This window comes from Schistocerca nitens, chromosome 9, assembly GCF_023898315.1.
Source record: "Schistocerca nitens isolate TAMUIC-IGC-003100 chromosome 9, iqSchNite1.1, whole genome shotgun sequence".
NCBI lineage: Eukaryota > Metazoa > Arthropoda > Insecta > Orthoptera > Acrididae > Schistocerca > Schistocerca nitens.
The window spans coordinates 391,012,006-391,039,292 of NC_064622.1; the positions used below are offsets into that span (position 1 = coordinate 391,012,006).

A 27,287-nucleotide genomic window follows, 5' to 3' on the forward strand; every position below is an offset into this window, starting at 1 on the left:
CTTAGACAAAATTTCTAGTTGGTGTGATGAATGTCAGCAGCCCTACGTGCAGAAAAAGGTAATGCAGATGAATACTCGACCCTTGGTGCGCGAGATCTACTAGCACTTATCAATTTTTTTTTTGTTTTTTGTTTTTCAGTCTGGTGTTTCGAACATAGAGTTACTCTCGGAATGAGTTCTGGACGAAGAATTTATTAAGTCAGTCAGATTGTAGCATTGATGGGTGTTACACTGTATAAATATTGTTCGGAAAACTGGCAGCCCTTTCAGCAGAGGTGAGAGCCGTGACGTCACTGGCGCTTGGTGATCTCGTCCTGGATGCTGGTGACGGAGTGCTTGCTGAGAGCGCCGCCGGGAGCGGAGGAGGCGGCGGCCTGCGACGGCGCTGCGCCCGCCTCGCTGGCGGCGCCGCTTTTGGCGCCCTGGTAGCCGCCGAAGCCGGCGAAGGCCGGGGGCGCGAACTGCCGGTAGCCGCCGGCGAACTGCTGCGGCAGCTGCGGCTGCGGCGCGCTGAACTGCCCGCCGGCCCCCGCGCCGCCCTCGCCGCCCCCGAAGGCGAACCGGCCGCCGGCGGTCAGCGGCACGGAGGCCAGCTGCGAGGGCGCGCCGAAGCCGCCGGCGGAGCCCAGGAAGGGCGAGGCGGAGCCCAGCGCGGGCGCGGCGCCGTAGAAGCCGACGCTGCCGCCGGCGGCCGCGGGCTGCGCCACGCTGGGGGCGACCGAGTCCGCGCCGCCCACGGGGGCCGCGCCGAAGCCGAAGCGGTAGCCGCCCTGGAAGCCGCCGCCGCCGCCGCCGCCGGGGGCGGCCGACTGCGGCTGGTAGCCCAGGCTGAAGCTCACCTGCTGAGGCGCGCCCGCGCCGCCCACGCCGCCCAATCCGCCCACGGCGTCGCTCGCCACTGAGGAAGAGGATGCGTCGGAAGAGGAGCCCTGTGCGCCGCCGACGCCGACACCGCCTCCGAAGCCGTTGAAGCCGTTGAAGTACGGCGGGAAGAAATGGTATGGTGGGAAGCCGCCATTCCCGCCGCCGAACTGGGCTTGCGCTATGGAAGAAAAACTCAGTCATTGTGGGACTGGGTGCGGAAAGTGCATCACTTCTCTATTCTTTCTATGGAGGAATGGTCAACACTTAGAGGTATGAGGTGAACGATTATTCTAAGTAAAAGAGTCCAATAAACATGGGCTCTAAAATGCCTACTTTAAGACGTGTGAGCCTTTATTCAGTAGAAGATGTGTGTCACCAACTGCGACATGGTCGCGTAGACAAACAGTGATCCAATACTGTCAAATGTTTTTTATTCCAGTCTTTGATCACAATATGAATTCTTTAGACGGTGTCCGGTTTCAGTTCCTAATGACCAGCCTCAGATCTTTTTTACAGCATGTCCTAAAGTGATAAGGCCATAATGGCAAAGTCAAAACATATAAATATAATCAGCATAGCATCGTCATATAGATCTGAAATAAGGTGTAAAATATATTTTTTTTATTATTAATGTTACATGTAATGCCGTAAAACTAGAGAACTTTGCTACTGAGGTTCTCCTTTATGGCAACAATCTGCTCTACCATTTTACTCTTCTACGTCTACATCTACTTACATGCTTCGCAAGCCACAGTACGGTGCATGGCGGGAAGCAGCCTGTACCACTACCAGTCATTCCCTTCCATGTTCCGCTCTGAAATAGAACGAGGGAAACAATGGCCATCTATATGCCTCCGTACGAGCTTTAATCGCCTTAAGCGAAATAGATTCGTTCTTCAGTCACCCTCAAATTTTGATTCTCTAAACTTTCTCAATAGCGCTCCTCGGAAAGAACGTCGCATTTCCTCCAGTGGCCGGCCGCTGTGGTCGAGCGGTTGTAGGCGATTCAGTCCGGAACCATGTGACTGCTACGGTTGCAGTTTCGAATCCTGCCTCGGGCATGGTTGTGTGTGATGACCTTAGGTTAGGTTTAAGTAGTTCTAAATCAGGGGACTGATGACCTCAGATGTTAAGCCCCTTAGTGCTCAGAGCCATTTGAACTATCCCTCCTGTGATTCCGATTTGAGCTCCCGAAGCATCTCCGTAATACTTGCATGTTGCTCGAGCCTACTGCTAACAAATCTACTAGCCCGCCTCTGAACTGTTTCGATATCTCCTTTCAGTCCGGTTTGGTGCGGATCCCAAACACTCGAGCAGCACTCGACCGTGGGTCGCGCTAATGTCCTATATGCGGTCTCCTTTACAGATGAACCACAATTTCCTAAAATTCCCCCGATAAACCCAAGCACTTCTGTACTACAATCCTTACAAGCTCAGTCCATTTCGTATTTCTTTGCAGCGTTACGCCCAGATATTTAATCGATTTGACATTGTCAAGAAGCACACTACTGATGTTTTACTCTAACGTTATGCGTGTGTTTTCCCTATTCATCTGCATTAACTTTTTCTGCACGTAGGGCTAGCTGACATTCATCACACCAACTAGAAATTTTGTCTAAGTCACCTTGCATCCTCCTACAGTCACTCAACTGCGACACCTTAAAAAAAAATGGTTCAAATGGCTCTGAGCACTATGGGACTGAACATCTGAGGTCATCAGTCCCCTAGAACTTAGAACTACTTAAACCTAACTAACCTAAGGACATCACATACATCCATGCCCGAGGCAGGATTCGAACCTGCGACCGTAGCGGTCGAGCGGTTCCAGACTGAACCGCCTAGAACCGCTCGGTCACACCGACCGGCGTGCGACACCTTCCCATGCACTACAGCATCATCAGAAAACACCCTTAAACTGTTGCTGCTCACCCTGTCCGTCAGATCATTTATGTGTATGAAAAATAACAGCCAGCCTATCACACTTCCTTGGGGCACTACTGGCAACACCCTTGTCTCCCATGAACACTCGCCGTCGAGGGCTACATACTCGGTTCTCTTACCCAAGATGTCTTCGAGCCGCACACATACGTGGGAACCTATTCCGTATACTTGTACATTTGTTAACAGTCGGCAGCATTACGCCGTGTCATATTCTTAAACACTGTAACTGGGTTCAACATCCTACATACAGCTCTGTTACAGTGTTTTCTTGCATAGTGCTGCCATTAACGATGGTGGTAGCTACAAGCACTTGTGAGCTGGTCGCAAAGACGAGTTGTCGGGAAATGGAAAAACAACGTGGGAACATATTTGCAGATATCTTGGAAGCTTTGTGCTACTTCCAATAACTCTGAAGAGATGATTAGCTGATGGCAAGTTGATATAAATAAATTGTATCTGCGAACTATTCTCAATACGGACAAACTTTTACAAAAATTGCCTTCAACCATTGTAAAGCGAAAAAAGTTATTTCTGCAGATTACAGGGGGAACTTTGTGAACCGGCCGGAGTGGCCGAGCGGTTCTAGGCGCTACAGTCTGGAGCCGCGCGACCGCTACGGTCGCAGGTTCGAATCCTGCCTCGGGCATGGATGTGTGTGATGTCCTTGGGTTAGTTAGGTTTAACTAGTTCTAAGTTCTAGGGGACTGATGACCACTGCAGTTAAGTCCCATAGTGCTCAGAGCCATTTGAACCATTCGAACTTTGTGACAGCACACATACCTGCAGAAACGGGTGCGACAGCCGAAATTACGGACAGTTTTAAATGTTTTAGTAAAAAAGAGACAGTTTTATTTCGCACTATGACTTTGTTTCTAAATACAGTACATAAATGCTCAGAATATTTTATTAAATGTGTCGTGACTTCGTGACTTTTTGCCTTCTTATACCACTGAACTTGTAAATGCCCAATACTCTGCTCTTGCTTAGAGAATATTGTGTTGAATGTCAGTATTGTGACCTGTTTCTTTCTCAAACGATGCCTTTGAACAGAGACGTCAGTAAGCGTGTGAAAGTTTTGTTTAATCAATTTGCTTAGTTTAGTTTCTTTTTCATTCTTATTTTATGCGAGTGAGGCTTGGACTACAATTATTTGGATTTTAAGAAATATAGGAAAACAAATCTCACGAATTGAGCGAAGTCTGCGACGAATGTTTTTCTGTGGTGACCAAATCTCTGCCACGGTTATAACTGTGTGTCATTGAGAAACAATAGGTCAGACCATCCTTGCGGCAGATAAATTTAACCCTATTCTCCCTGTCTTGGACTTCATGTTACAATATTGCCCTGAGATGGGGCGTAACTTTGTGACAATTAATATTCCATATGGCGAAATATCATCCATATAAAAACTTTTTTATTGCTATCAAAATTAATGGATGAAAGTTATAGAATTAAATATCGCAGCAAAAATGTCGTGAGATTATGTCACACAAATAGATCTAGGGGTCACCAAGTTTCCCAGTCTTACGTTACATTTAACTTCGTACACTTATGAAAAAAATTTTTAAGTGGTTTCCTCCTGCTTCGATGCATGCTCTGAGCCAGCGACCCATTCTTTGCCGTACCCTGTTGAAAATTCATGGAGTGGGTCCCATTTAGACATATTCATTTTGAATACGCACCCTCAGAACATCAACGTTGGTTACAGGATATACATTGGTAGACTTCTACACCCGACGTCAATTTGAATATACTCAGGTTCTGTATTTGGACGTTATATTATGAAACACTTAAAACAAAATACCGACGTTTCGTCATTCTTTGGAGCGGTTCTATTTAGGGCGACTAAATGTTGGATTGTGGGTACAGTCGTCCCCATACAGTGTCTTGTTTCGGTTGTCAGGAGGCTACTGACGTCTCATTTTGGGATGCTATTGGCAAATTTGAAGTAAGTATTGCTATGGAGGGTTGGCTGTACTACCAGGCTACTCTACTCTGACAGATGACTGGTAGGCAATAACGAATCGGCAGCTTGTAACAAGGAGTAATGTTTGCCTGCAACAATGCGTTGATTCCAGTTCGCTTCTGACCACTTGTTCGCAGTGTTGACCCGGGTCATGTGGAGATACTCGCTGGCGAACACACGTAACTCCCTGAAAAGGGCCCATTGGCAGCTACGCCGTCAGTAACTCGTAAACAACCTCGCTAACAATAGGAAAACACTCACACAATTTTGAGTCAAAACAGCAGCACGTTACGGATTGGCAACAGTGGCGGACAAAAATATGGAGACAGCAAAATACCAACACATTACCATGCCTATTGCAATTTAGGAAAACCATTATCATTCGAAACTGCTTCCAGTCGTCTCGAAATGTATAAATATGAGCCCTGTATAGTTTTAAAGGGAATCTTACACTTTCGTTCCTGCAAAATGCTGGCAAGTGCAGGCAACATTGAAGGAGGTGGACAGTGAGCACTCACCCTTCTGCCCAAAGTAGACGTCAAAGGATCAATAATATTGAGATCTGGTGACTGCGGTTGCCAGGGGAAAGCGATTCATCCTCGTGCTCACAAAACCAGTTTGGGACGATGCGAGCTACGTGAACAGAGCCACGTGGTCTTGGAACATAGCGTCGCCAATGGGAAACAAACAATGTACCACGGAATGGTCATGATCAGACAAAATGGTCACACAATCATTGGCAGTAATGCGATCTTGCTGAGTATTAATGGGCAGGTGGAATACCACGATATATGGCTGCTCAAACCATTCCTGAACCCCTGCTATATTTCACTCTAGGACGCAAACTCGACCAGAAACTGGAAACACTGTGACACAAGATTCCGTCGACCAAATTACTTTCTTCCACTGCTCCAGAGTCCAGCTTTTATGGTTTCGGCGCCAAGTTTTCCTATTACGGGCATTTGCATCACTGGTGAGAGGTTTTGGAATTGTAGCTCGTCATGCAATTTCCTGCTTACGGTGCTCCCTTCGTGTTGCTTTGGTGCTGACAGGGTTCGCAAAAGCGATTCTCTGTTGTGCAGTGAGTTCAGGAGCTGCTGTCGTCCTGCTTGTCACCACAATCCTCTTCAATGACAATCTGTCACGATCATTCAACTCACATTTTCGTTCGCGTTTTGACTGAGCGGGTTTGCGTAATAAATCTTCCGTGTATGCAGTATAAATCTTCGATATAGTGTGTCTTGAAACAACAAACGCTTTGGTACTTTGGCTACGGAAACACCCACCATACGAGCACCAATAATTCGTCCACTTTCTAACTCAGTTAGCTCCGACGTAATGCACTTACTACTACACAGAACACTATTATGACTAATACTGACATATGCAACGTGTTGAGGACATTACACAGTTGCCGGTCGTGGTCAAATTCAACAGCGCAACGTGCACGTTTGGATAGCATTTGCAGTTATGTTCAAGCACCCATTTCTCGCGGTTGTTTTCATATCTTTGCCCTATTTGTGTGTTTCTAACTAGTTATTCGCTGCATGAAGCTAACCTTTCAATGTTGTAATTTGTTTGCAATAAGTAATAAAACGTTGTATGGTATATGTAGACATTGCGGTTATTGTTCTCTATGATGCATACTGTGACAATGTGTAGCGCAAGTAGATTTCTTAAACGTTTTTTTGCAGGTGTGCAGAGCAACTGAAAATAAAGCGTTGGTTTAATCAGACAAAATTGAAAGCGGGTAAAGACTTTTACTACGATTTTATTAGAAGAGATGAAGATTGAAGGCTAGGGACAGCAGAATTTACGAGTTCGCAGCGAGTAGCTAAAAATGGTTCAAATGGCTCTGAGCACTATGGGACTCAACATCTTAGGTCATAAGTCCCCTAGAACTTAGAACCTAACTAACTTAAGGACATCACACACACCCATGCCTGAGGCAGGATTCGAACCTGCGACCGTAGCAGTTCCGCGGTTCCGGACTGCAGTGCCAGAAGTGCACGGCCACCGCGGCCGGCCAGCGAGTAGCATTTTTGAGTAGGGAACAAATTGTCACATAATTTAAAAGGTTGGGTAAGCTGACGGACAAGTTCATAATCACTTACATTACAGTTAAAACTTTTTGTCACAAAAGTGGCCTTTTTACGTATTAAAATTTCTTGTCCGATACACAATCCAAAAATGTAATTAACCAACATGGAAAGGGTGTAAGAAATATTAAAAAGACAACAATATTCCCATGACAGTAAGTTTTATAATTCTGTTAAATACCATATCATAGTACTGCTTAGGGTGGGGGAGGAGGGGGAGGACGAAACGAAATGTAACTTCACGTGTGCGATCTTATTTCAGAGATTACACTGTCCAATCAAATATTCAAAGAATTTGGCAGAATAAGCTCAGTTATCAGTATCCCGTCTGGCCTGCATGCAAGCTCTCATTCAGGTGCGAAGGGCGTCATAACGCTTTTCTATCCCCTCGAAACGAAAGCTGGCCCACAAGTGTTGCCACTCATCCTTGTACTGGGCAAGAGATAACGTCTACGTTCTATCGGGGACAGATTAGGAGATCTCGCTGGCCACGGGAGTACGTCAACACCTCGCAGACAGTTGATAGAGACACGAGTCACTTGTGGACTACCGTTATCCTCTTGAAAATGGCACCATGGTACTATTGCTTGAGACGTAAAACATGAGGACATAGGCCGTCCGTCACGTATGTTTACACACCAGAGTTGCTTTAATCACTACTATCCGCGATCTGAGATTATACCTGATGACTCTTCACGCCATGAAGACAGGAGTATTCCGGCTTTACCTCTCCAAAACATCGGAGGAATGGAACCTCTTACCAAGTCGCCGCCATACTCATGATGAGGCTGTTGCAGGAAGGAGCAGAATCGCAGTTCGTCGCTGAACATAACGTGACGCTACTCATCAGCAGGCTATGTTTCCCTGTCGCGGCACTGGACCAAAGGCGGCTGATTGTGTTGTGGCGTTAACGGCAGTCTACGCTTGGGAGGTGATTCCTCAGTCTGGCTGCTGCTAGTCCACGGCTGGCGGTGCAGCATGAGACGGGATGTTTCTGGGACTCCACCACTTATTCTCAGATAACAATAATAAGCATTCCCACTTTCTAATTCCTTTATGTTTCCAAGTACTTTATATAAGGTTGCAACCTTGACAAAGTATTAAGAAACGAAATTTATTTCATCTTAAGTACATGTATTATCCAAATACGTTCTGTCGTAGTCTCTACGTGGCAGGTGAAGTGTAAATGGCAGCAAATGAAATAACAGATAAATAAATCGTTCCCCTCTTTCCTCTTCCATCCACGAGCGGGACAGGGGAAGAGTAACTGCCAGTAAAGCTCACAGTACAGTATGAGCTCTATTTTCTCTGAAACTTTCGTCATGGCCATTTCGTGTGATGTTTTTGGATGAAGTAATATGTTGATCGACTCTTTCTGGAATGTATGCTTTCTAAATTTCAACAGTGACCCGTCTCATGATTCACAACGCCTCTCTAGGAGTTGTTGAGCATCTCTTTGACCAGAGGTGTCCTACCTTTTAGCTTACCTGGGTCACATTGCGAGGACACGAGTATTTTTGGGTAGCATATAATATATTTAACACTACCAAACAGAGGGGAAGGGGGGAGGGGAACCAGATACTGATATCTGCTTTCGGCCACATGCAGTCCGCGGGCCGCACGTTGAACACCCCTGCCTTTTTAATGCTCCCACACTTACTAACCTATCCCGTGATGAAACCTGTTACTCTTTACTGGAACTCTGTCTGGTGTATTAATCCTGCGTAGTAAGTGTCTGAGACTGATCAGCAATAGTAAAAAATCGGGGGAACGTGTGTTTTGAAAGACACTAATTTTGTTGGTGGAATGCATGGAACAAAGTAGCTGTTGTGCTCGGTTTTCGGGTATGCTCATGGCTACACTGTTAATGAGGTTTCCCAGTTTGCTCGTGTATGAACACAAACTGTCCAACGTGTGCGCAAAGAATGGTGTAGCACTTGCAGCCATGTAACATGGTGTACAAAAAGCAATCACAAAAAAGAGCCTAGCCGACGGGACCAAGTCACGAAAGTCATGCCTTGTTAGTGACTGTGGGTTCCAAAACTGTCTGTAATGCCAGTCTGTCTCAGTCGCAGCCTCATCGAACGCTGCGAAAGGAACGACACTAAATGGACCTTTGGTAACCGGATGTCCCGCAGAAGAAATTTGTTTACTGCAACATGTAAAACTGCACGTCTTTAATGGGCCAAACAGTTTATAAGCTAAATTTTCCTTGGGTCATATGAATCGCAACTTTATCTACTACAACGATAGAAGGTTAAGAAATAAATTAAAATCTGTGTAATGGCTCGTACTTGAAATGGGGTCTCGTGCAGTGAGGGCATTGCAATAGGGCAATCTTTGCAGGCGCGTTGCATATACGGCTTCAGTGCCGGCACGGTAGCTCAGCATGTTCGGTCAGAGGGATAGCTGCCCTCTGTAATTAAAAACTGAGTTAAACTTAAATAAGCGCCATGGGACGTCCGCCCCGAAAAATATAAGGAACCGTAACGAACAAAATGAGATCAACAAAAAAAGTTGTGTACTACCTAACACACGTGCCTAGTAAGCACAAGACACAGGTTCAAGTCCTGGCGGTGGCACAAATTTTAATTAGCTTCTTCAGCTTCTATCATTATCGTAATTTATAAACTGCTCAATATATGACTGGAGACGTGTAGTGTGCTCTGTCGTGCCTCAATTTTGCTAGGAGCTAAGTGCAACGAAGGCCTAATGAGACTCTTAGTCCGCAGTGCCTACTGAAATGTAATGATGTACGACATTGATGGCTGGGGAAGTTCGGCCGCCGAGTTGCAACTCTTTTCAGTTAACGCCACACTGTATGACTTGCGTGTCGATGATGATGAAATGATGGTGAGGATAACACAACACCCAGTCCCCGTTCGGGAATCGACCCCAGGCCAGCTGCATGACAATAAGATGAGCTGACCACTCAGTTATGCACTTTATGTAGATCAGACCAGAGATAACTTTTATGATGCAGACACACTTCTCGCGGTTACCGCCGAATAGCATTGTCAAAGCGGCGTCGAAACAACTGTTGTAGTAGTTAGTAGCTGCTGTTGTCACTGCGCTGCAAGACGTGACACATGACCACAGAACTGAAACTCATATAGGGACTTCTGGTAACACGCCCGTGGTTCGCTGACCCCCCCCCCCCCCCCCCCCCCCGCTCACTTGTCACTTGGAGCACTGCGAGTTTATCAATCCATTATGTCGCTTTCATATAAAACAGGAGCTGCTTTCGTTGCATGGTGTTCTGCGGACTTACGTGTATCTGTTATTGCTTACGAACATGAGTGAACTGCTCTATTTAAATGTATTGTAAGTGTATTACTCGTATTTTACGTTATTTTTGTTCGCATCCGTTCTCCATACTTTCTCGCATTTAACGGAGAACTCCATGCTATCAGGTCCTTACAGTATTGGTATTAAACTTATTACATCCTATCACGAAATGAGCAAGTAATTCTGCTTTGAATAGTCTTGCTTCTTGCCACTGAGTGTCATGTATATCTCACTGGCTTTCAGAGTGTGGATATAGATGTAGATGAGCATGCTTTGCAGTCTTGGTGATTAGAGCATTCTTCCTTCAAAATGCTAAAAATGCTAAAGTAGCTAAACATATGTTTCACCGTTATGGACAGGTACTGCAAACCGTACATTTTAGAAGAAATCAATGGAAATTTCGGGGGGCTTCCATTAAATGCGAGAGTACGAAAAGCGGATGGTAGCAAAAATAACACAGAATAAGAGTAATATACTTATAGTGCATCTAAATCGAGCAATTTAAACATGGATTCGTATGCAGTAGCAAATAGACATGAGTCCACAGAATACAATGTGACGAATCTAGTTTCTATTTCATATGAAACAAAAATAAATATCGAATCATTACGGATGAAATCAAAAATTAAGCGGAATACGTACAACATATTTACGTAGCAATTCAAAGAGTGCAATATGCTCGAGAAGGTCGTAATAAGGAACATGATTTCCACTTGACAACAGCCACACGGACGAAATTCCAATATCACGATTTAGAAATAAATATGCTTTACCACCACACTACCAGACACACCTATAAAGCACCTATAAAGTATAAATGAAAAATGTTATCATCTAGCACTCGTATTTCCAAAGCCAATAATACGGATTTTCTCCTCATATGTCTCGTATTGGAAGTCCTCTGCCACGGGACATGGAGCGCTGCTTTAGCTCTGTGTTTCCGTGTCGTAGCACGGTCCTCGCACTTCTGTTTTGGTGTACTGTGCTGGTGACACGCCCACGGACGACTCAAGACTTATCCGGACTACCACCAGGAATTTCGCGTGCATGAACAGGCGCGGTTTGAGGGAAGTAGTGCATATAGAGCCTCCTGATGGAAACCGAAGATGTGGCTTCCGCGCGTGTGAAGTGGGAGATGACTGTGCTGCCGGACTCTGCTGTGATTAAAAGCTGCATCAGTATTGTGAGTCTTACACAATGTTATCCGGCGGGAAACCCGAGAATTGTATTTGCAGCAGATCTGTCGGGAATCCCAGAAGAGCTGGATCTGGTTTTCATACCATGGCTTGAACCCACTCATTCAGGTTGTTTATTTCAACATTATCAGTGACCAACTGTTGCTATTTCGCATGTGACAACTGCAGTGTTCCTAGGACTGCATACACGCGTAGTTGGATTGACGAATAACAAGTGATCTATTAAACTTTGGTAGGACCGCTTAATCACCCCATTGTATTCCCGTGGGACAGTGGGAGAAACAAAGCAGTCTCCATCGCCGAAACGTGACAGGTCTTCGGAGCCAGATCTTCAACTAATAGCTTCAGCTGGATACGGCATACATCACGAATCTTGTACACTCTCTGCTTCGCCGAATTGACGCCATATTGGGTTTAGAGATGGTTTTATTCGGTATTAGCATAGCGTGTCCTCGGGATGTCTGATTTTTTCCGTTGTGAAATTGGACAGAGAGTGGCTTATGTTGTAGGAGGCATGCCGTTCATGCCCTGTACTTAAGCTTCTGAAGTTTACTTGTAAACGTAGATGTGCTAGTAGTTTGGAAGGAGCGCTCAGATCGTAACAAGGGCCTTCACAGATCCGGTAACAAGTAGAGGTTTCTTTCTAGTGGTTATCTACAGCCGACAAATATTTGAAAAAAATCATTGTTTTTGCCAACAGCTGTACAGTCCTATTTATTCTCTACCGGTTGCAGTACTGGCTACCATCTTTACAGGAGATACTGCGAGGTACAAAACAAGATAATACAAGTACGGAATTTCCTACAATCTTACAACAGGAAAGTCGGTGAAAAATGTTTGAAGCATCGCATACTTACGTGACGTACATCAATTGGTGAAAAATACATACCTGTCCTATTGTCAAGTGTAAGATTTGGCGAATTATCACAATGATTGTTTCATTGAGTTTCAACCGTAATAGATCTAAAACAGTCAAGTTTGATAACATGTACAAGCTTGAACTTGACATAAAATAACCACCACTAGCTCAGTACAAGAACAAACTATTTCCTTGGTATAGAAGGTGAATCGGCAAAAATTTCCACCACGGATGTTTTGGAAATGGAAAGTGCTATTGATGTGCGGTTTTCACGGAATGGGTTGGTAGTCAGAGGCTCGTTTTATTAGCCAGTGCAACAGTATGTAGTAATACTTAGAATGTGTATTTCTTGTGCAAACGTACACTTTTTGAAATGGAAAAATCCCCATTTACATTACAAAACTAAAAGTAGGGTAAATTAGAATGTCAGAGGTGTTCTATATCTGCGCGATAACAATGGAGATGCTATCGGAGACAGTGCTGCCAAAGCAGAGTAACTGAACACAGCCTTCCGAAATGCCTTCACAAAAGAAGACGAAATAAGTATTCCAGAATTCGAATGAAGAACAGCTGCCAATATGAGTAACGCAGAAGTAAATATCCTCGGAGAAGTGAAGAAAGGTAGTAGGAGTAATCCACTAAATTACAGGGCCATATCATTAACGTAAATATGCAGCAGGATTTTGGAACATTACGAAATACCTCGAAGAAAACGGTCTATTGACACACATTCAACACGAATTTAGAAAACATTGTTCTTGTGAAACACAACCAGCTTCTTACTCGTATGGAGTGTTGAGTGGTGTTGACCAGGAATCTCAAATTGATTCCGTGTTTCTTGGTTACCGGAAGGCTTTTGACACTGTGCCGCACAAGCGGCTTTTAGTGAAACTGCGAGCTTATGGACTATCGTCTCAGTTATGTGACTGGATTCGTGATTTCCTGTCAGAGAGGTCACAATTCGTAGTTATTGACGGAAAGTCATCGAGTAAAACAGAGGTAATTTCTGGCGTTCCACTAGGTAGTGTTACAGGCCCTTTCCTGTTACTTATCTATATAAACGATTTGGGAGGAAATCTGAGCAGCCATCTTATGTTGTTTGCAGATGATGCTATCGTTTATCGTCTAGCAAAGTCATCAGAAGATCGAAACAAATTGCAAAACGATTTAGAAAAGATATCTGTATTTTGAGAAAATTGGCAAATAGCGAAAAGTGTGAGGTCACCCACATGAGTGCTAAAAGGATTCTGTTAAACTTCGGTTACACGATAAATCAGTCAAATCTAAATAACGTAAATTCAACTAAATTCCTAGGCATTACAATAAGGAACGACTTAATTTGGAACAAACACGTAGAAAATGTTGTGGGGAAGGCTAACAAAAGACTCCGTTTTATTGGCAGGATACTTTGAAAATGTAACAGATCTACATTACGCTTGTTCGTCCTGTTTTGGAATACTGCTTCGGGGTGTCTGATCCTTGCCAGATAGGACTGACGGATTACATCGAAAAAGTTAAAAGAAGGGTAACACGTTTTGCATTATGGCAGAACAGGGGAGAGAGTGACACTGAAATGATACAGGATTTGTGGTGGACAGCTTTAAAACTAAGGCATTTTTCGCCGCGGGGGAATCTTCTCACGAAAGTCCAATAACCAACTTTCTGTTTCGAATACGAAAATATTTTACTGGCGCCAACCTACATAGGTAGAAACAGTGATCGTGATAAACTAAGGGAAATATAGGTGCTCGTTCTTTCCGCGCGCTATACGAGATTGGAATAATAGGGAATTGTGAAGGTGATTCGATGAATCCTCTGCCAGACACTTAAATGTGATTTGCAGAGAATCTATTCAGATGTAGACGTAGATGTTGCAGGATTCTAGTGCGAGTCGTTTAAGAGACAACGTATTTTGAAAAGTTCGCACACCTATGCCTGTGCAGCATCTGTGGTAGCACACACTAAAAAACTACACAATATACTTCAAAAATTTTTGCACCTACTTTCATGTTGTGAACTCGAAGGAAATCATATACTTGTATTATTCTGTTTTGTACCTCTTGTGAAAATGGAAGTATGTCTTGTGAAAATGGAAGCCAGTACTGAAACCAGTAGAGAACAAATAAAATTGTGCAGCTGATTTTTTTTCGACATCTGGTACCCTCTCTTAGCTATGCTGGAGCCTAGAGCAGGACGCGGCGCCTGTGAGGTGCTGGCAGACGCATGCTGGGGAGAGAGAAGGACGTACCTGCCGGAGCCGGCAGCGGCGCCGCCTCCGCCACGGCCGCCTGCTGACCATACGACGTCCCGGCAGACAGCGCCAGCAGCAGCGTCACCTGAAACACCGGCCACGCCGTGAGTACAGTCGCCCGGAAACGTTCTCCTCCAGAAGGCTAACTGTGCGAGACTCAGCTAGCTTTTGTTCAAACACGAAATGTTCCAAACAATAGATGCGACTGAACAGCTAGACTCTGTCCTCCTAGATTTCCGAAAGGCGTTCCACACTGTGTCGCATCATAGGGCACAACCCAAGATACGATCATACGGCCTATCTTCAAAAATACGTGTTTTGCTCAAGGAATGTTTAACTAGCAGAACACAGTCTTATACAGGATGGTCCACTAATCGTGACCTGGCCAAATATCTCACGAAATAAGCGTCAAACGAAAACACTACAAAGAACGAAACTTGTCTAGCTTGACGGCGGAAACCAGAAGGCGCTATAGTTGGCCCGTTCGATGCCGCTGCCATGAGGTCAAACGGATATCAACTGCGTTTTTTAAAAATAGGAACCCCCATTTTATTACATATTGGTGTAGTACGTAAAGAAATATGAATGTTTTAGTTGAACCACTTTTTTCGCTTTGTGATAGATGGCACTGTAATAGTCACAAACATATGGCTCACAATTTTAGACTAACAGTTGGTAACAAGTAAGTTTTTTAAATGAAAATACAGAACGTAGGTACGTTTGAACATTTTGTTTCGGTTATTCCAATATGATACATGTATCTTCGTGAACTTATCTTTTCTGGCCGGCCGGGGTGGCCGTGCCGTTCTAGGCGCTACAGCCTGGAACCGCATGGCCGCTACGGTCGCAGGTTCGAATCCTGCCTCGGGCGTGGATGTGTGTGATGTCCTTAGGTTAGTTAGGTTTCAGTAGTTCTAAGTTCTAGGGGACTGATGACCACAGCAGATAAGTCCCATAGTGCTCAGAGCCATTTGAACCACTTATCATTTCTGATAACGCATGCTGTTACACCGTGATTACCTGTAAATACCACATTAATGCAATAAATGCTCAACATCATTTCCGTCAACCTGAATGCATTTGGCAATACGTGTAGCGACATTCCTCTCGACAGCAAGTAGTTCACCTTCCGTAATGTTCGCACATGCATTGACAATGCGCTGACACATGTTGTCAGGCGTTGTCGGTGGATCACGATAGAAAATATCCTTCAACTTTCCCCACAGAAAGAAATCCAGGGACGTCAGATCCGGTGAACGTACGGGCCATGGTATCGTGCTTCGACGACGAATCCACCTATCACGAAATATGCTACTCAATACCGCTTCAACCGCACGTGAGCTATGTGCCAGACATCCATCATGTCGGAAGTATATCGCCATCCTGTGATGCAGTGAAACATCTTGTAGTAACATCGGTAGAACATTACGTAGGAAATCGGCATACATTGCACCATTTAGATTGCCATCAATAAAATGGGGGCCCGTAGTTTCTCTTCTTCACATAATGCCGCACCATACATTAACCCGCCAAGGCCGCTGATGTTCCACTTGTCGCAGCCATCGTGGATTTTCCGTTGCCCAATAGTTCATATTATGCCGGTTTACGTTACCGCAGTTGGTTAATGATGCTTCGTCGCTAAATAGAACGCGAACAAAAAATCTGTCATCGTCCCGTAATTTCTCTTGTGCCCAGTGGCAGAACTATACACGACGTTCAAAGTCGTCGCCATGCAATTCCTGGTGCATAGAAATATGGTACGGGTGCAATCGATGTTGACGTAGCATTCTCAACACCGACATATTTGAGATTCCCGATTCTCGCGCAGTTTGTCTGCTACTGATGGGCGGATTTGAAGCGACAGCAGCTAAAACACCTACTTGGGCATCATCATTTGTTGCAGGTCGTGGTTGACGTTTCACATGTGGCTGAACGTTTCCTGTTTCCTTAAATAACGTGACTATCTGTCGAACGGTCCGGACGCTTGGATGATGTCGTCCAGGATACCGAGCAGCATACATAGCACACGCCCGTTGCGCATTTTGATCACAATATCCATACACCAACACGATATCGACCTATTCCGCAATTGGTAAACTGTCCATTTTAACACGGGTAATGTATGCCGAAGCAAATACCGTCCGCACTGGCGGAATGTTACGTGATACCACGTACTTATACGTTTGTGACGATTACAGCGTCATCTATCACAAAGCGAAAAAAGTGGTCCATCTAAAACATTCATATTTCTTTACGTACTACACGAATATGTAATAAAAAATCGGGGTTCCTATTAAAAAAAAAACGAAGTTCATATCCATATGAGCTATGGCAGCGCCATCTATCGGGCCAACCATAGCGGTCACCTTCAATGGACCTCCCTGCATACAGGGTCAGACAGCTGAGACAGGCTATCGCAAAAATATCCAGGATGAATAAATATATCGAGGTGTAGTTTCCCCAAGCTATAGCTGATAACATGGCAAATTTCCTGTCGTTGGAATGAATTTACTATCGATCATATTCGCGGAAGTATGACAGCGAGTGATTTTGTGATCATGGGTCCTTTCAGACAGACAATCGTGCAGGGAGGCGGTGGGCAGTGCGTACCCCAGATTTGGAGCTTGTACTGTATTAGGGTTCGAGTCAATACCCTGTAAAACTGAGACCTCCGAATCTCGTGTACGCACAGACCACCGCCTTCCTGTATGTTATACATTAGACGTATTCGCAATTCCGAATAAGGGCAACCATCACCTGTAGAACGGAATGACGACAGTAAAATTTTGGGCTGTTCCAGGACTCGAACCAGGATTTCTCGCTTATCGCGAGCGGCCGCCTTACCATTTTGCTATCCGTGTACGACTCACACCCAGACTCAAACTTCCATATATCGTCAACCATGTGTCTACGACCTGTACTCGTGCATCCATTATGTATATTCCCGCAAAGGTCAGGCTTTGTACTTGAAAGTCTCTTGCACGGTATCGGCAGATAAATACGATATTGCAGTGCCTGTGTTATTCTGATTAAGATGCAAAGTTCCTTTGTACATGCGTGCAGAAAATGGTTCAAGTGGCTCTGAGCGATGTGGGACAACAAAATGGTTCAAATGGCTCTGAGCACTATGGGACATAACTGCTGTGGTCATCAGTCCCCTATAACTTAGAACTACTTAAACCTAACTAACCTAAGGACATCACACACATCTATGCCCGAGGCAGGATTCGAACCTGCGACCGTAACGGTCACGTGGTTCCAGACTGTAGCGCCTAGACCGCACGGCCACTCCGGCAGGCCGGGACTTACCATCGGAGGTCATGAGTCCCCTATAACTTAGAACTACTTAAACCTAACTAACTAAAGGACATCACACACATCTATGCCCGAGGCAGGATTCGAACCTGCGACCGTAACGGTCACGTGGTGCCAGACTGTAGGGCCTAGACCGCACGGCCACTCCGGCAGGCCGGGACTTACCATCGGAGGTCATGAGTCCCCTATAACTTAGAACTACTTAAACCTAACTAACTAAAGGACATCATACACATCAATGCCTGAGGCAGGATTCGAATCTGCGACTGTAGCGGTCGCTCGGTTCCAGCCTGAAGGGCCTAGAACCGCTCGGCCACACCGGCCGGCACATACGTGCATATCCAAAGGAACTTTGCATCGTAATCAGAATAACACAGGCTCTGCAATACCGTATTCCTACATGTTCGTCTGTTTGAAAGTACCCGTGATCGCACAAATTCCCAAAAAGAGCTTGAAATGATATGTGATGTGACTGGTGTCTGTGAGGGTACTTGTTCTGGTATAGCTGTGATGCCTCTCGTCTGTTTCCGTCAGCCTGGGCGCACACAAACACCAGCTTGACTTGTTCCCTACATGAACACCGGACCGTTCTGCTACATACAGTAAGCTGAGTCACACAGCCTGCAACACGCAAGGAACACATGAACACAGAAGAACTTTCACTCGTCAGTGCCGTCTACCGTGGCACACAGCATTTCTGAACACATGTTCGGAGGGTCTTTTTTCCTTCATTTCCGGCCGGCCGTTGTCGCCGAGCGATTCTAGGCGCTTCAGTCTGGACGTACGCTACTGCTACGGTCGCAGGTTCGAATCCTGCCTCGGGCATGGATGTGTGTGATGTCCTTAGGTTAGTTAGGTTTAAGTAGTTCTAAGTTCTAGGGGACTGCTGACGTCAGAAGTTAAGTCCCATAATTCTCAGAGCTATTTGTACCCTTTGATATGTTAATTCATTCAGCATATATTTTGGGTGTTGTAACCTAGCTGCCTCACCTTGTATAAGAGACAGTCAAATGAAGACGAGAGAGATTGAACACATAAGTAAACTGTTCATTATTTTAAAAGTAATCGCCGTAACAATACATGTATCTCATTGTGATACAAACCGGTCAGTGGCCACACGGAAAAAAAGTTTGCGTAGCTTACGGAATCATGGTTGTGCATCGGCGTGTACCTCTTCATCTGAAACAATTTGACGGTCATGAATGTCTATCTTTAGAGCTCCAAAAATAGGAAAATCACATGGCGAGAGGTCGTAACTGTATGGAGGATTTGCAAGAGCTACACAGCAAAACTTTTGTGTCGTACTCGAAACAACCTGCGAACAAAATGTCCGTCCACAATTGCCGAGTTTGTTGCAGGTGAGCCGGCCGGAGTGGCCGAGCGGTTAAAGACGCTACAGTCTGGAACCGCAAGACCGCTACGGTCGCAGGTTCGAATCCTGCCTCGGGCATGGATGTGTGTGATGTCCTTAAGTTAGTTAGGTTTAATTAGTTCTAAGTTCTAAGGGACTTACGACCACAGCAGTTGAGTCCCATAGTTCTCAGAGCCATTTTGTTGCAGGTGAACTGGAGAAGTTTTACTGGGAAACTCGTACACATCTTCCATAGAGTAGCGATCTCTCTCCATGCGATTTCCCTATTTTTCTAGCACTGAAGATGGAATTTCGTGACGTGGATTTATTTCGGACGAAGAGGTGCGGTGCTGGGTACAGTCATGGTTCCATAGGCAGCCGCAGACATTTATCCATGTGACATTGGCCGCTTTTTTCACAGTGGGAGAAGTGTATTAACAGTTACGGTGATTAATTTTAAAATAATAAATAGTTTACATGATTTTTTCCATCAGTCTCGATTCCATTTGACTGCTTCTTATAGAATACGAATAGGGAAGAGGGGATGTGATGCCATAGAATTCTCCGTATTTTAGGGTGTCCATATGGATGAAATTTGTATCAGAAAGTAACCCAATACTAGCTTGCCAAACAGCGGTGTCACTTTCTGCGCAACCCACCCATCATTTTGAACGACAATGGGCGGGCGCATACAGTGCAAGCTGTGGCTGCTCTGTTCGGTCGATGCCCGCATCTCGTGGTCGTGCGGTAGCGTTCTCGCTTCCCACGCCCGGGTTCCCGGGTTCGATTCCCGGCGGGGTCAGGGATTTTCTCTCCCTCGTGATGGCTGGGTGTTGTGTGCTGTCCTTAGGTTAGTTAGGTTTAAGTAGTTCTAAGTTCTAGGGGACTGATGACCATAGATGTTAAGTCCCATAGTGCTTTGAACCATACTTCTGTTCGGTCGATGGGGCTGGAAAGTACTGTACCACCCACCATACTCCCCGGACTTAAGTCCTTGTGACTTTGATTTGATTACGAAGATGAAGGAACCACTTCGTGGCATTCGCTTCAGAACTGTTCCAGAGATTCGACAGGCAGTATCCCGCTTCATTCGCACCATCAACAGAACAGGCTCTGCTAACGATATTCTACGCCTTTCGCATCGCTGGCAACGGGTTCTACTCAACGCTGGTGACTACTTTGAAGGATAGTAACAGGTGCAAACATGAAACTCTTTTGTATCGGTTGTGAATAAATAGTTGCCACTATTTAAGTTCAAATGGTTCAAATGGCTCTGAGCACTATGGGACTTAACATCTGTGGTCATCAGTCCCCTAGAACTTAGAACTACTTAAACCTAACTAACCTAAGGACATCACACACACATTCATGCCCGAGGCAGGATTCGAACATGCGACCGCAGCGGTCACGCGGTTCCAGACTCAAGCGCCTAGAACCGCACGGCCACACCGGCCGGCCACTATTTAAGTTCGAACCCTGGTATACACACCGCTATCACAAGACATTCGTCGCCTCACTGTACATAGAAGCCTTCTGGTCCATGCAGCATTAATTAAACATACTTTATAGTAAAGATACCAGGTGAGTAATACGAAAAAATGTTCTTATTCAAAACAATATGGTAAATTAATAAACCACTCCAGTATATAGGTATTACTGAGCGTCAAAAGCAAAAATCGTATAATTTACAGCTGCAGACTCGCTAGTCAATTATTTAGTAGCTTGCTCTCATTACGGAAATCATCGGAATACACTTGATTCAATCAGAACGTGACTTGGACTGACATTATGCCGTCATATAAGGGGCGATCAAAAAATTATTTTTTTGTGGATGTTATTACATTGTATTTGTAGCCCAATGCGACTTCGATGTGAGTGCATAAGCACCGACATGTAGGCAAGCTGTCGATAAGGCATTCGAAAGGAACTCTTTTGATCGCTCTTTATGTTGTAGTTGTGCAAGGATTGAAGCCTTTTAATGTCGGTACAATTTCGGAAAATATCGAATTAACCTTTCCCATGCGGACACTCACCACACAAAAAAACTCTGTACTGAGTACAGATCACCGAAGAAAAATCTCATCCAATAAGCTAAGAACCTAAATCGCAGCAGGTAAATGCCGGGACGTTTCCTTTGAGTAACGCACTGCCAATTTCCTTCCTCGTCCTTTCGTGATCTGAGCAGCGCTCTCTTTCTAGTGACGGTTCTGTCGACGGGACGTTAAACTCTAATCCTCCATCTTCCTTTTTTTTTCATAATGCCCTGCGAAAGGGCTGTTTATGTATTCCACTGCAGAATGTAAGCAATGAGCGAATATTAGAAGGTAAAGTCCGAAAATTAGTAGACTATTGCGTTGTATGACGAATTCAACCCTAGACGCTGTGTCAGAGTAAAGAGAACCGCTGCTCCATGGCTGACTACAAAACTATCCCAGTTAATCAATAAACGTGATTCTACACATAAATGGTTCAAATGGCTCTGAGCACTATGGGACTTAACATCGGAGGTCATCAGTCCCACAGACTTAGAACTAGTTAAACCTAACTAACCTAACGACGTCACACACATCCTTGCCCGAGGCGGGGTTCGAACCTGCGACCGTATCAGCAGCGCGGTTCTGAACTGAAGCGCCTAGAACCGCTCTGCCACAACGGTAGGCACACATAAAATACTCAAGCGAAGCCCATCTCCTGAGCAGTATGAAATATTCTGGAAACTGCGAATCAAAGCGAACGAATTGTGCTCCAAACATAGTCCTCTGGTGTATTCAGGGGTCGAAACCTGTACCACCGTGGAAAAAACTGTACAGCTTTGCCGTAAGGAGGGCAAAACTGATAGTTTTTCCACCCTCTGCAGCCGCATTAAACGAGGTTTTCTCAACAAGGTAGGATGCTAAAAAGTGTTCAATGAGGCTTTCCTCTCTGTTAATATTGGTTTAGTTTATTAACACAAATAAAATGCAAAGAGACACCAAAAGAAACAAAAATAATCCATTTTATTCAGTTTGCTGGCGATATAGCAGTCTTAAGAAATTCTGAAAAGGATATGATGGATATGCCAGAAAAATGCAAATTGAAATTAAATAATTTTAAATCAAACAGATAAGTATAAGAATTGAATAGGAAACACAAAAACGGAAGTAAAGAGGTTAGCTACTTGGAAGGTACAAATTGTGAATGACAACATAACTGAAACGTATATCAAAAGAAGAAGTGAAATGACGTAAGATGCGTTCAGAAATGAAGGTAATTTATCTACCAACAATCAGTTTAAAATGAAAATATGAAAGAAATTCATTAATACATTTATCTGGATCATTTTAAGCTACGGTTGTGAAGGGTGGACGGAGGGGAGACAAAAAAGAATAAATACACTATCTGACATACAGAAGTGGTCAGATGTCAGTGTAACGTCGAACACGGACGTAACGTCGGCGGGTATGTAAATGATTAGAGGTTCAATTTTCTGTCAAAGGCAGAACGGTCACTACAGTTCATTGATGCTCGTGTTCAGTGTTGTTATCAAGTCTGGCAGGGTATATAAGGGGCGTGAACAGCCTCAGAGAGTCGGTGGACACTGTGAAGCATACAGAGATGCCGCATATGTATGTATGTATGTACGTATTTATTGAACTGGGAACCTAGAAACGACAGAGAGGCTTCGTCCCCGCCGTAGCCCTCAGTGGGACACAACTCCACAACAGACTACAGCAGTCCACTCACCCCGCCGCCGCCCCACACCGAACCCAGGGTTATTGTACGGTTTGGCCCCCAGTGGAACCTCCTACCCCCCCCCCCCCCCCTCCCCGTCCCGCCCACCCCCACAGGGAACGTCTCATTCCAGACGAGTGTAACTCCAATGTTTGCGTGGTAGAGTACTTACGGTGTACACGTACGTGGAGACACTGTTTGCGCAGCAATCGCCGACATAGTGTAACTGAGGCGGACTAAGGGGAACCAGCCCGCATTCGCCGAGGCAGATGGAAAACCGCCTTAAAAACCATCCACAGACTGGCTGGCACATCGGACCTCGACACTAATCCGCCAGGCGTATTCGTGCCGGGGACCGGCACGCCTTCCCGATCCGGAAGCAGTGCGTTAAACCGCACGGCTAGCCGGGCGGGCGAGATGCCGCATACTCGGATGAGACAGCAATTGACAAACTTTTAAAGGGGCGACATTGTTCGTCAGTATGTATGTATGTGTGTAGTATCCAGATATGTCGGACTTACGGATGTGAGAGTGCCTGATGTTGGACTACATGGGATCACGAAGGCAGGCACCCTCGTCGTCATGGTCCTTGTCGACCACGTCTGCCCACCACGAGGGAGGATCGACGTATTGTGCACCAACCACATCGCCAACTCTTCACATTGCCGCCTGCCATCCGAGAACAAGTAAAAGGGTGCCTGACACACTATGTGTTATCCTGCATCATTGGATACAGTCTAGCATCAGCTGGACTAGAGACTTATCGTCCAATGCATAGACTGCCGTTAACAATACAACAGAAACTATTGCGTTTGGAACGGTTCCTTGATCGAGAAGCCACGACTCCTGATGAATGGAAGTCGCATTGTATTCAACGATTATTCGCGATCTGCACCACCTCAGATGACATCGTTGGTGTGCATAGCGGCGACCTCAAGGGAAGTCCCATTCTTCCAATGCTTGGAGAGACATAATAGTAGTGATTGAGCACAACGGACGTCCGGTGCTCTCATGTGTTGCCTCTCATGCGACAGAATCGTGGTACCATTTTTCAACAGTGATGCTGAAGTACTACCGTGGCCAACAGGCTCCCCAAATCTATCACTGATAAAACATGCGTGGGACCAGCCCAGACGTCAGCTTTGTTGCTGTGCTGGCATCCAGGAAATCAAGGACCAGATTCGACAGTAGAGGATACTACGGTTTTCTGTCAGCCTTCCCAACGTCATACTTATAAGAGGGTTGATACTGCCAAGTTCTTCGTACGAGGGACATCTCATAAATAATGCATAGGTTGGTATTACTGTGGATTGTTGGATGCAACAACAATGAAAATTACGTCAGGTGTAGCTGGGAGCTTCAGGAAGACGCACTTGTTTTTGCCTCTTCACTGTGTATTCTAATACAAAATTGGCGAGAGGTAGAAACAAACCATGCAGGGGGTCTCGGGTACTGTGACTGCTGAAGACCAGAGGTCGTACTTCAAGATCGAAGCTTGATGCGGCAAAAACCCTACAGAAATTCTCAATGCGTTAATTGCAATTTGTGGTGAGTTTACAGTGGACAGTTTCACGCTGGGTTTTCGTGTAGTCACATGAGCACAGACCATAATCCAAGACCCGGAAGGCCAAAAATGTCCACAGATGAACGAAGTGTGAAACTTGTGGCAGATGCTCTTGAAGAAGATCGCAGTGCGACTTGGGAGCAACTCTCTGAAGCCACGGGAATTCCACCAGCATCAGTATTCCACATTCTGACAAATGATTTGAAGAAGAGAAAAACTGCTAAGAAATGGGTCCCACACTGTTTGAAGAGAAGCAGAAACGGCTGGCCATTGCAACAGTGCTCAAACAACGATTCGACCGTGGTCAAGGATTTTTGTGTCGAATTGTCGCTATTGATGAAATGAGGATCAGAGACTTTGAATCAGAATTGAAATCACAGTCTGATGAGTGGAGAGCTTCAGATTCTCCACGTCCAAAAAAATTTCCATGTGCTCAAGCAAATGATAATTTTTGCTTATGACCGCAAAGGAATAATCATGGCAGATAGCGTACGATGTGAAACAAGTGTCACAGCAGGGTATTATCGTAACTTCAAGCAAAATCCTTGCGGAGAGGAGCACAAAACGAGGCCTCAGTTGCTCAGGGCTGGGCCACATGCTCTCCACTACAGTGCTCTCCATCATATCGGCAATGCTGTAGCCCAAAAACGGCGCGAATACGGATGGGAAGTGTTGGCGCATCCTCCCCACAGACCAGACGTGAGTCCTCCAGACATCGGCTTGTTCTCGAAGTTGAAAAAAAATCTATGCATGGATGTTATCTTTATCTGGAACACATTTCTACCACCGTTACGAGCTGTTCGACAGATGAACGGAGGTGGTGTCCTGGATGGAATAACAGCGTTTCCAAGACGTTGAGATTTAGTTTTAAAGTAGGCAGACTATATTGAAGAACTGCAATAACATATTTAAAAAATAAATAAATAAAAAACTAACGTGTAAGTAAAAATAATTAGTGGGAATTATTTATGAAATGTCTCTCGTAAATCTGACTTCATTTTGTAATCTCTAGTACAGCATTGCGTACTCTCCAAGTCCTTGAAGTTTCAATTCGAATTCTCCTTCCTTTTTGGGTGCACTTTTTTTTTTTGACAAGTTGTATTGAAGCAAAAGAGATGTGGATATGGAGAAAAGGCTCAGAAATATACTGGCCTGAAAGAATCTAACGAACACTACAGAATGAAATTAAAGAGAATAATATGCTGATTAACATGAAACTGTGAAGAAGAATTAACTTTAAAAGCGATCATTTTTCGTTAGGCTGCACCGCGACTGTTACTGATATAGAATGAAAGAACATGTTGAATGTTATCAGCGACTGATAATTTTTTTTTCCGCAACACGTTTCGGAGGTTTAAACGTGGATTTATGGTGTAAGTCATTATGTCTTGTGTTACGATTTTGGGGTGATGTGTATCATCGTCTAGTAATTTTCTTTTCTTTTTCTACTAGACTGAGACACAGGTTACCTCAAAGTCATATCACAATACGTACATACCATGTTAATCAGCAGCAATCCACGTGATGACGGACGTTTAAACAGCCGAAAGGAGTCGCGGAAGTAAAGATTATTTTTGTTGTTTCGTTAAAAGAAAAAAATTAATTAATTCAACATAACAGCTTCATAATAATCATATCAGAAGGAAAAAACTTGGCATAAATGAAGAGACAAGTCCAGAACAGCCGTATTAGAAAATGTTATCATTGGAAGGAACTGCAGTAGCCACAACAAATTATAAACACGGCGAGGGACAGAAAAGGATGGAGTAGCCTATAGTGTCTGGTGATGAACAAGTTCTCTGCAGAAAACCTCGCGAGGCTAGTGAGTGTCCAGCTGCGCTGGTGACTTACCGTGAGCGAGTGCATGTCGCGGGCGGCGGTGGAGTGCGCCAGCTGTGTCGCGGGGTTGCCTTATAGCGTCGGAGGCGGCGGAAGGCGGCGGACACGCTGGGCGCAGCGTGCTTCCGGCGACCTCGGGGGCGGTAAGGCGGGGGTGGTGGGGGCGGAGTCCGCTGCGTGCCGTGCGCAGGGGACGGCCGGTCGCGCATCGCCGGCCCGCGGTTTCTAATCGCCGCTGGCACAGTTCCTCGGCTGCGGAATTCCTGGCGCCTCGGAGGCAACTTGTCATTTGCATTGCCGCAAGACGAGGTATGTAGAAACAGAGCGCCGGTGCGAAATTTCAGGGAGGAAACGCCGCGACAACTTGACAGCAGTGGCCCCACCGTGCTGCCACGCACAATGGGAGAGAGTCGCCTGGAGGCGTCCGCTACACGAAACTCTTCCTTGCCTCAACTTGTTTCGGTTAGAATCTTCCACTGAGACGAGACTCGCCTCACAGTCTTTTTCTGGGTAGCCACCCCACGTATCCGCCAAGTCTTGCATAACTATACTGTTCAAGAGAATCAGGGGAAAATGTGTATCAACGTCCGGTGTGTTAGCCGACCGCTGTGGTCGAGCGGTTCTAGGCACTTCAGTCTAGAACCCCGCTGCTGCTACGGTTGCACGTTCGAATCCTGCCTCGGGCATGGATGTGTGTGATGTCCTTAGGTTGGTTAGGTTTAAGTAGTTCTATGTCTAGGGGACTGATGACCTCAGATCTTAAGTCCCATAGTGCTTAGAGACATTTCAACCATTTCAGCCGCTGTGTTAAATAAACACTGAGGTGACAGAAGTCATGGGTTAGCTATATGCACAAATACAGGTGGCAATTGTATCATTTACACAAGGTTTAGAAGGACAGTGTATTGGTGGAGCTTTCATTTGTACTTCGGTCGTTCATGTGAAAATGTTTCCGATGTGAATATCGCCGCACGATGGGAATTAAAAGACTTTGAAGGCGGTATGCTGGTTGGAGGAGACGCATGGTTATTCCAAATTGGAAA

General features: G+C 45.2%; 1 protein-coding gene across 1 annotated transcript; it reads right to left on the reverse strand.

Moving 5' to 3' along the window:
* Nucleotides 1-290: 290 nt before the first annotated feature.
* Nucleotides 291-26,278, reverse strand: LOC126204260 (uncharacterized PE-PGRS family protein PE_PGRS3-like). Its single transcript, XM_049938650.1, has 3 exons — nt 26,257-26,278; nt 14,462-14,549; nt 291-1,042 (listed from the first exon to the last, which is right to left on the reverse strand). Exons 1-3 carry the CDS (start codon nt 26,269-26,271, stop codon nt 291-293), a joined length of 855 nt encoding a protein of 284 aa, XP_049794607.1. The 5' UTR covers nt 26,272-26,278.
* Nucleotides 26,279-27,287: the final 1,009 nt, after the last annotated feature.

What these genes read in the sequence shown, in the direction of transcription:
- LOC126204260 (XM_049938650.1), bottom strand. An exon ending in GCCGCTGCCGGCTCCGGCAG is followed by an intron (nt 1,043 to 14,461) that starts GTACGTCCTTCT and finishes TTTCTTCCATAG; the next exon opens with CGCAAGCCCAGTTCGGCGGC.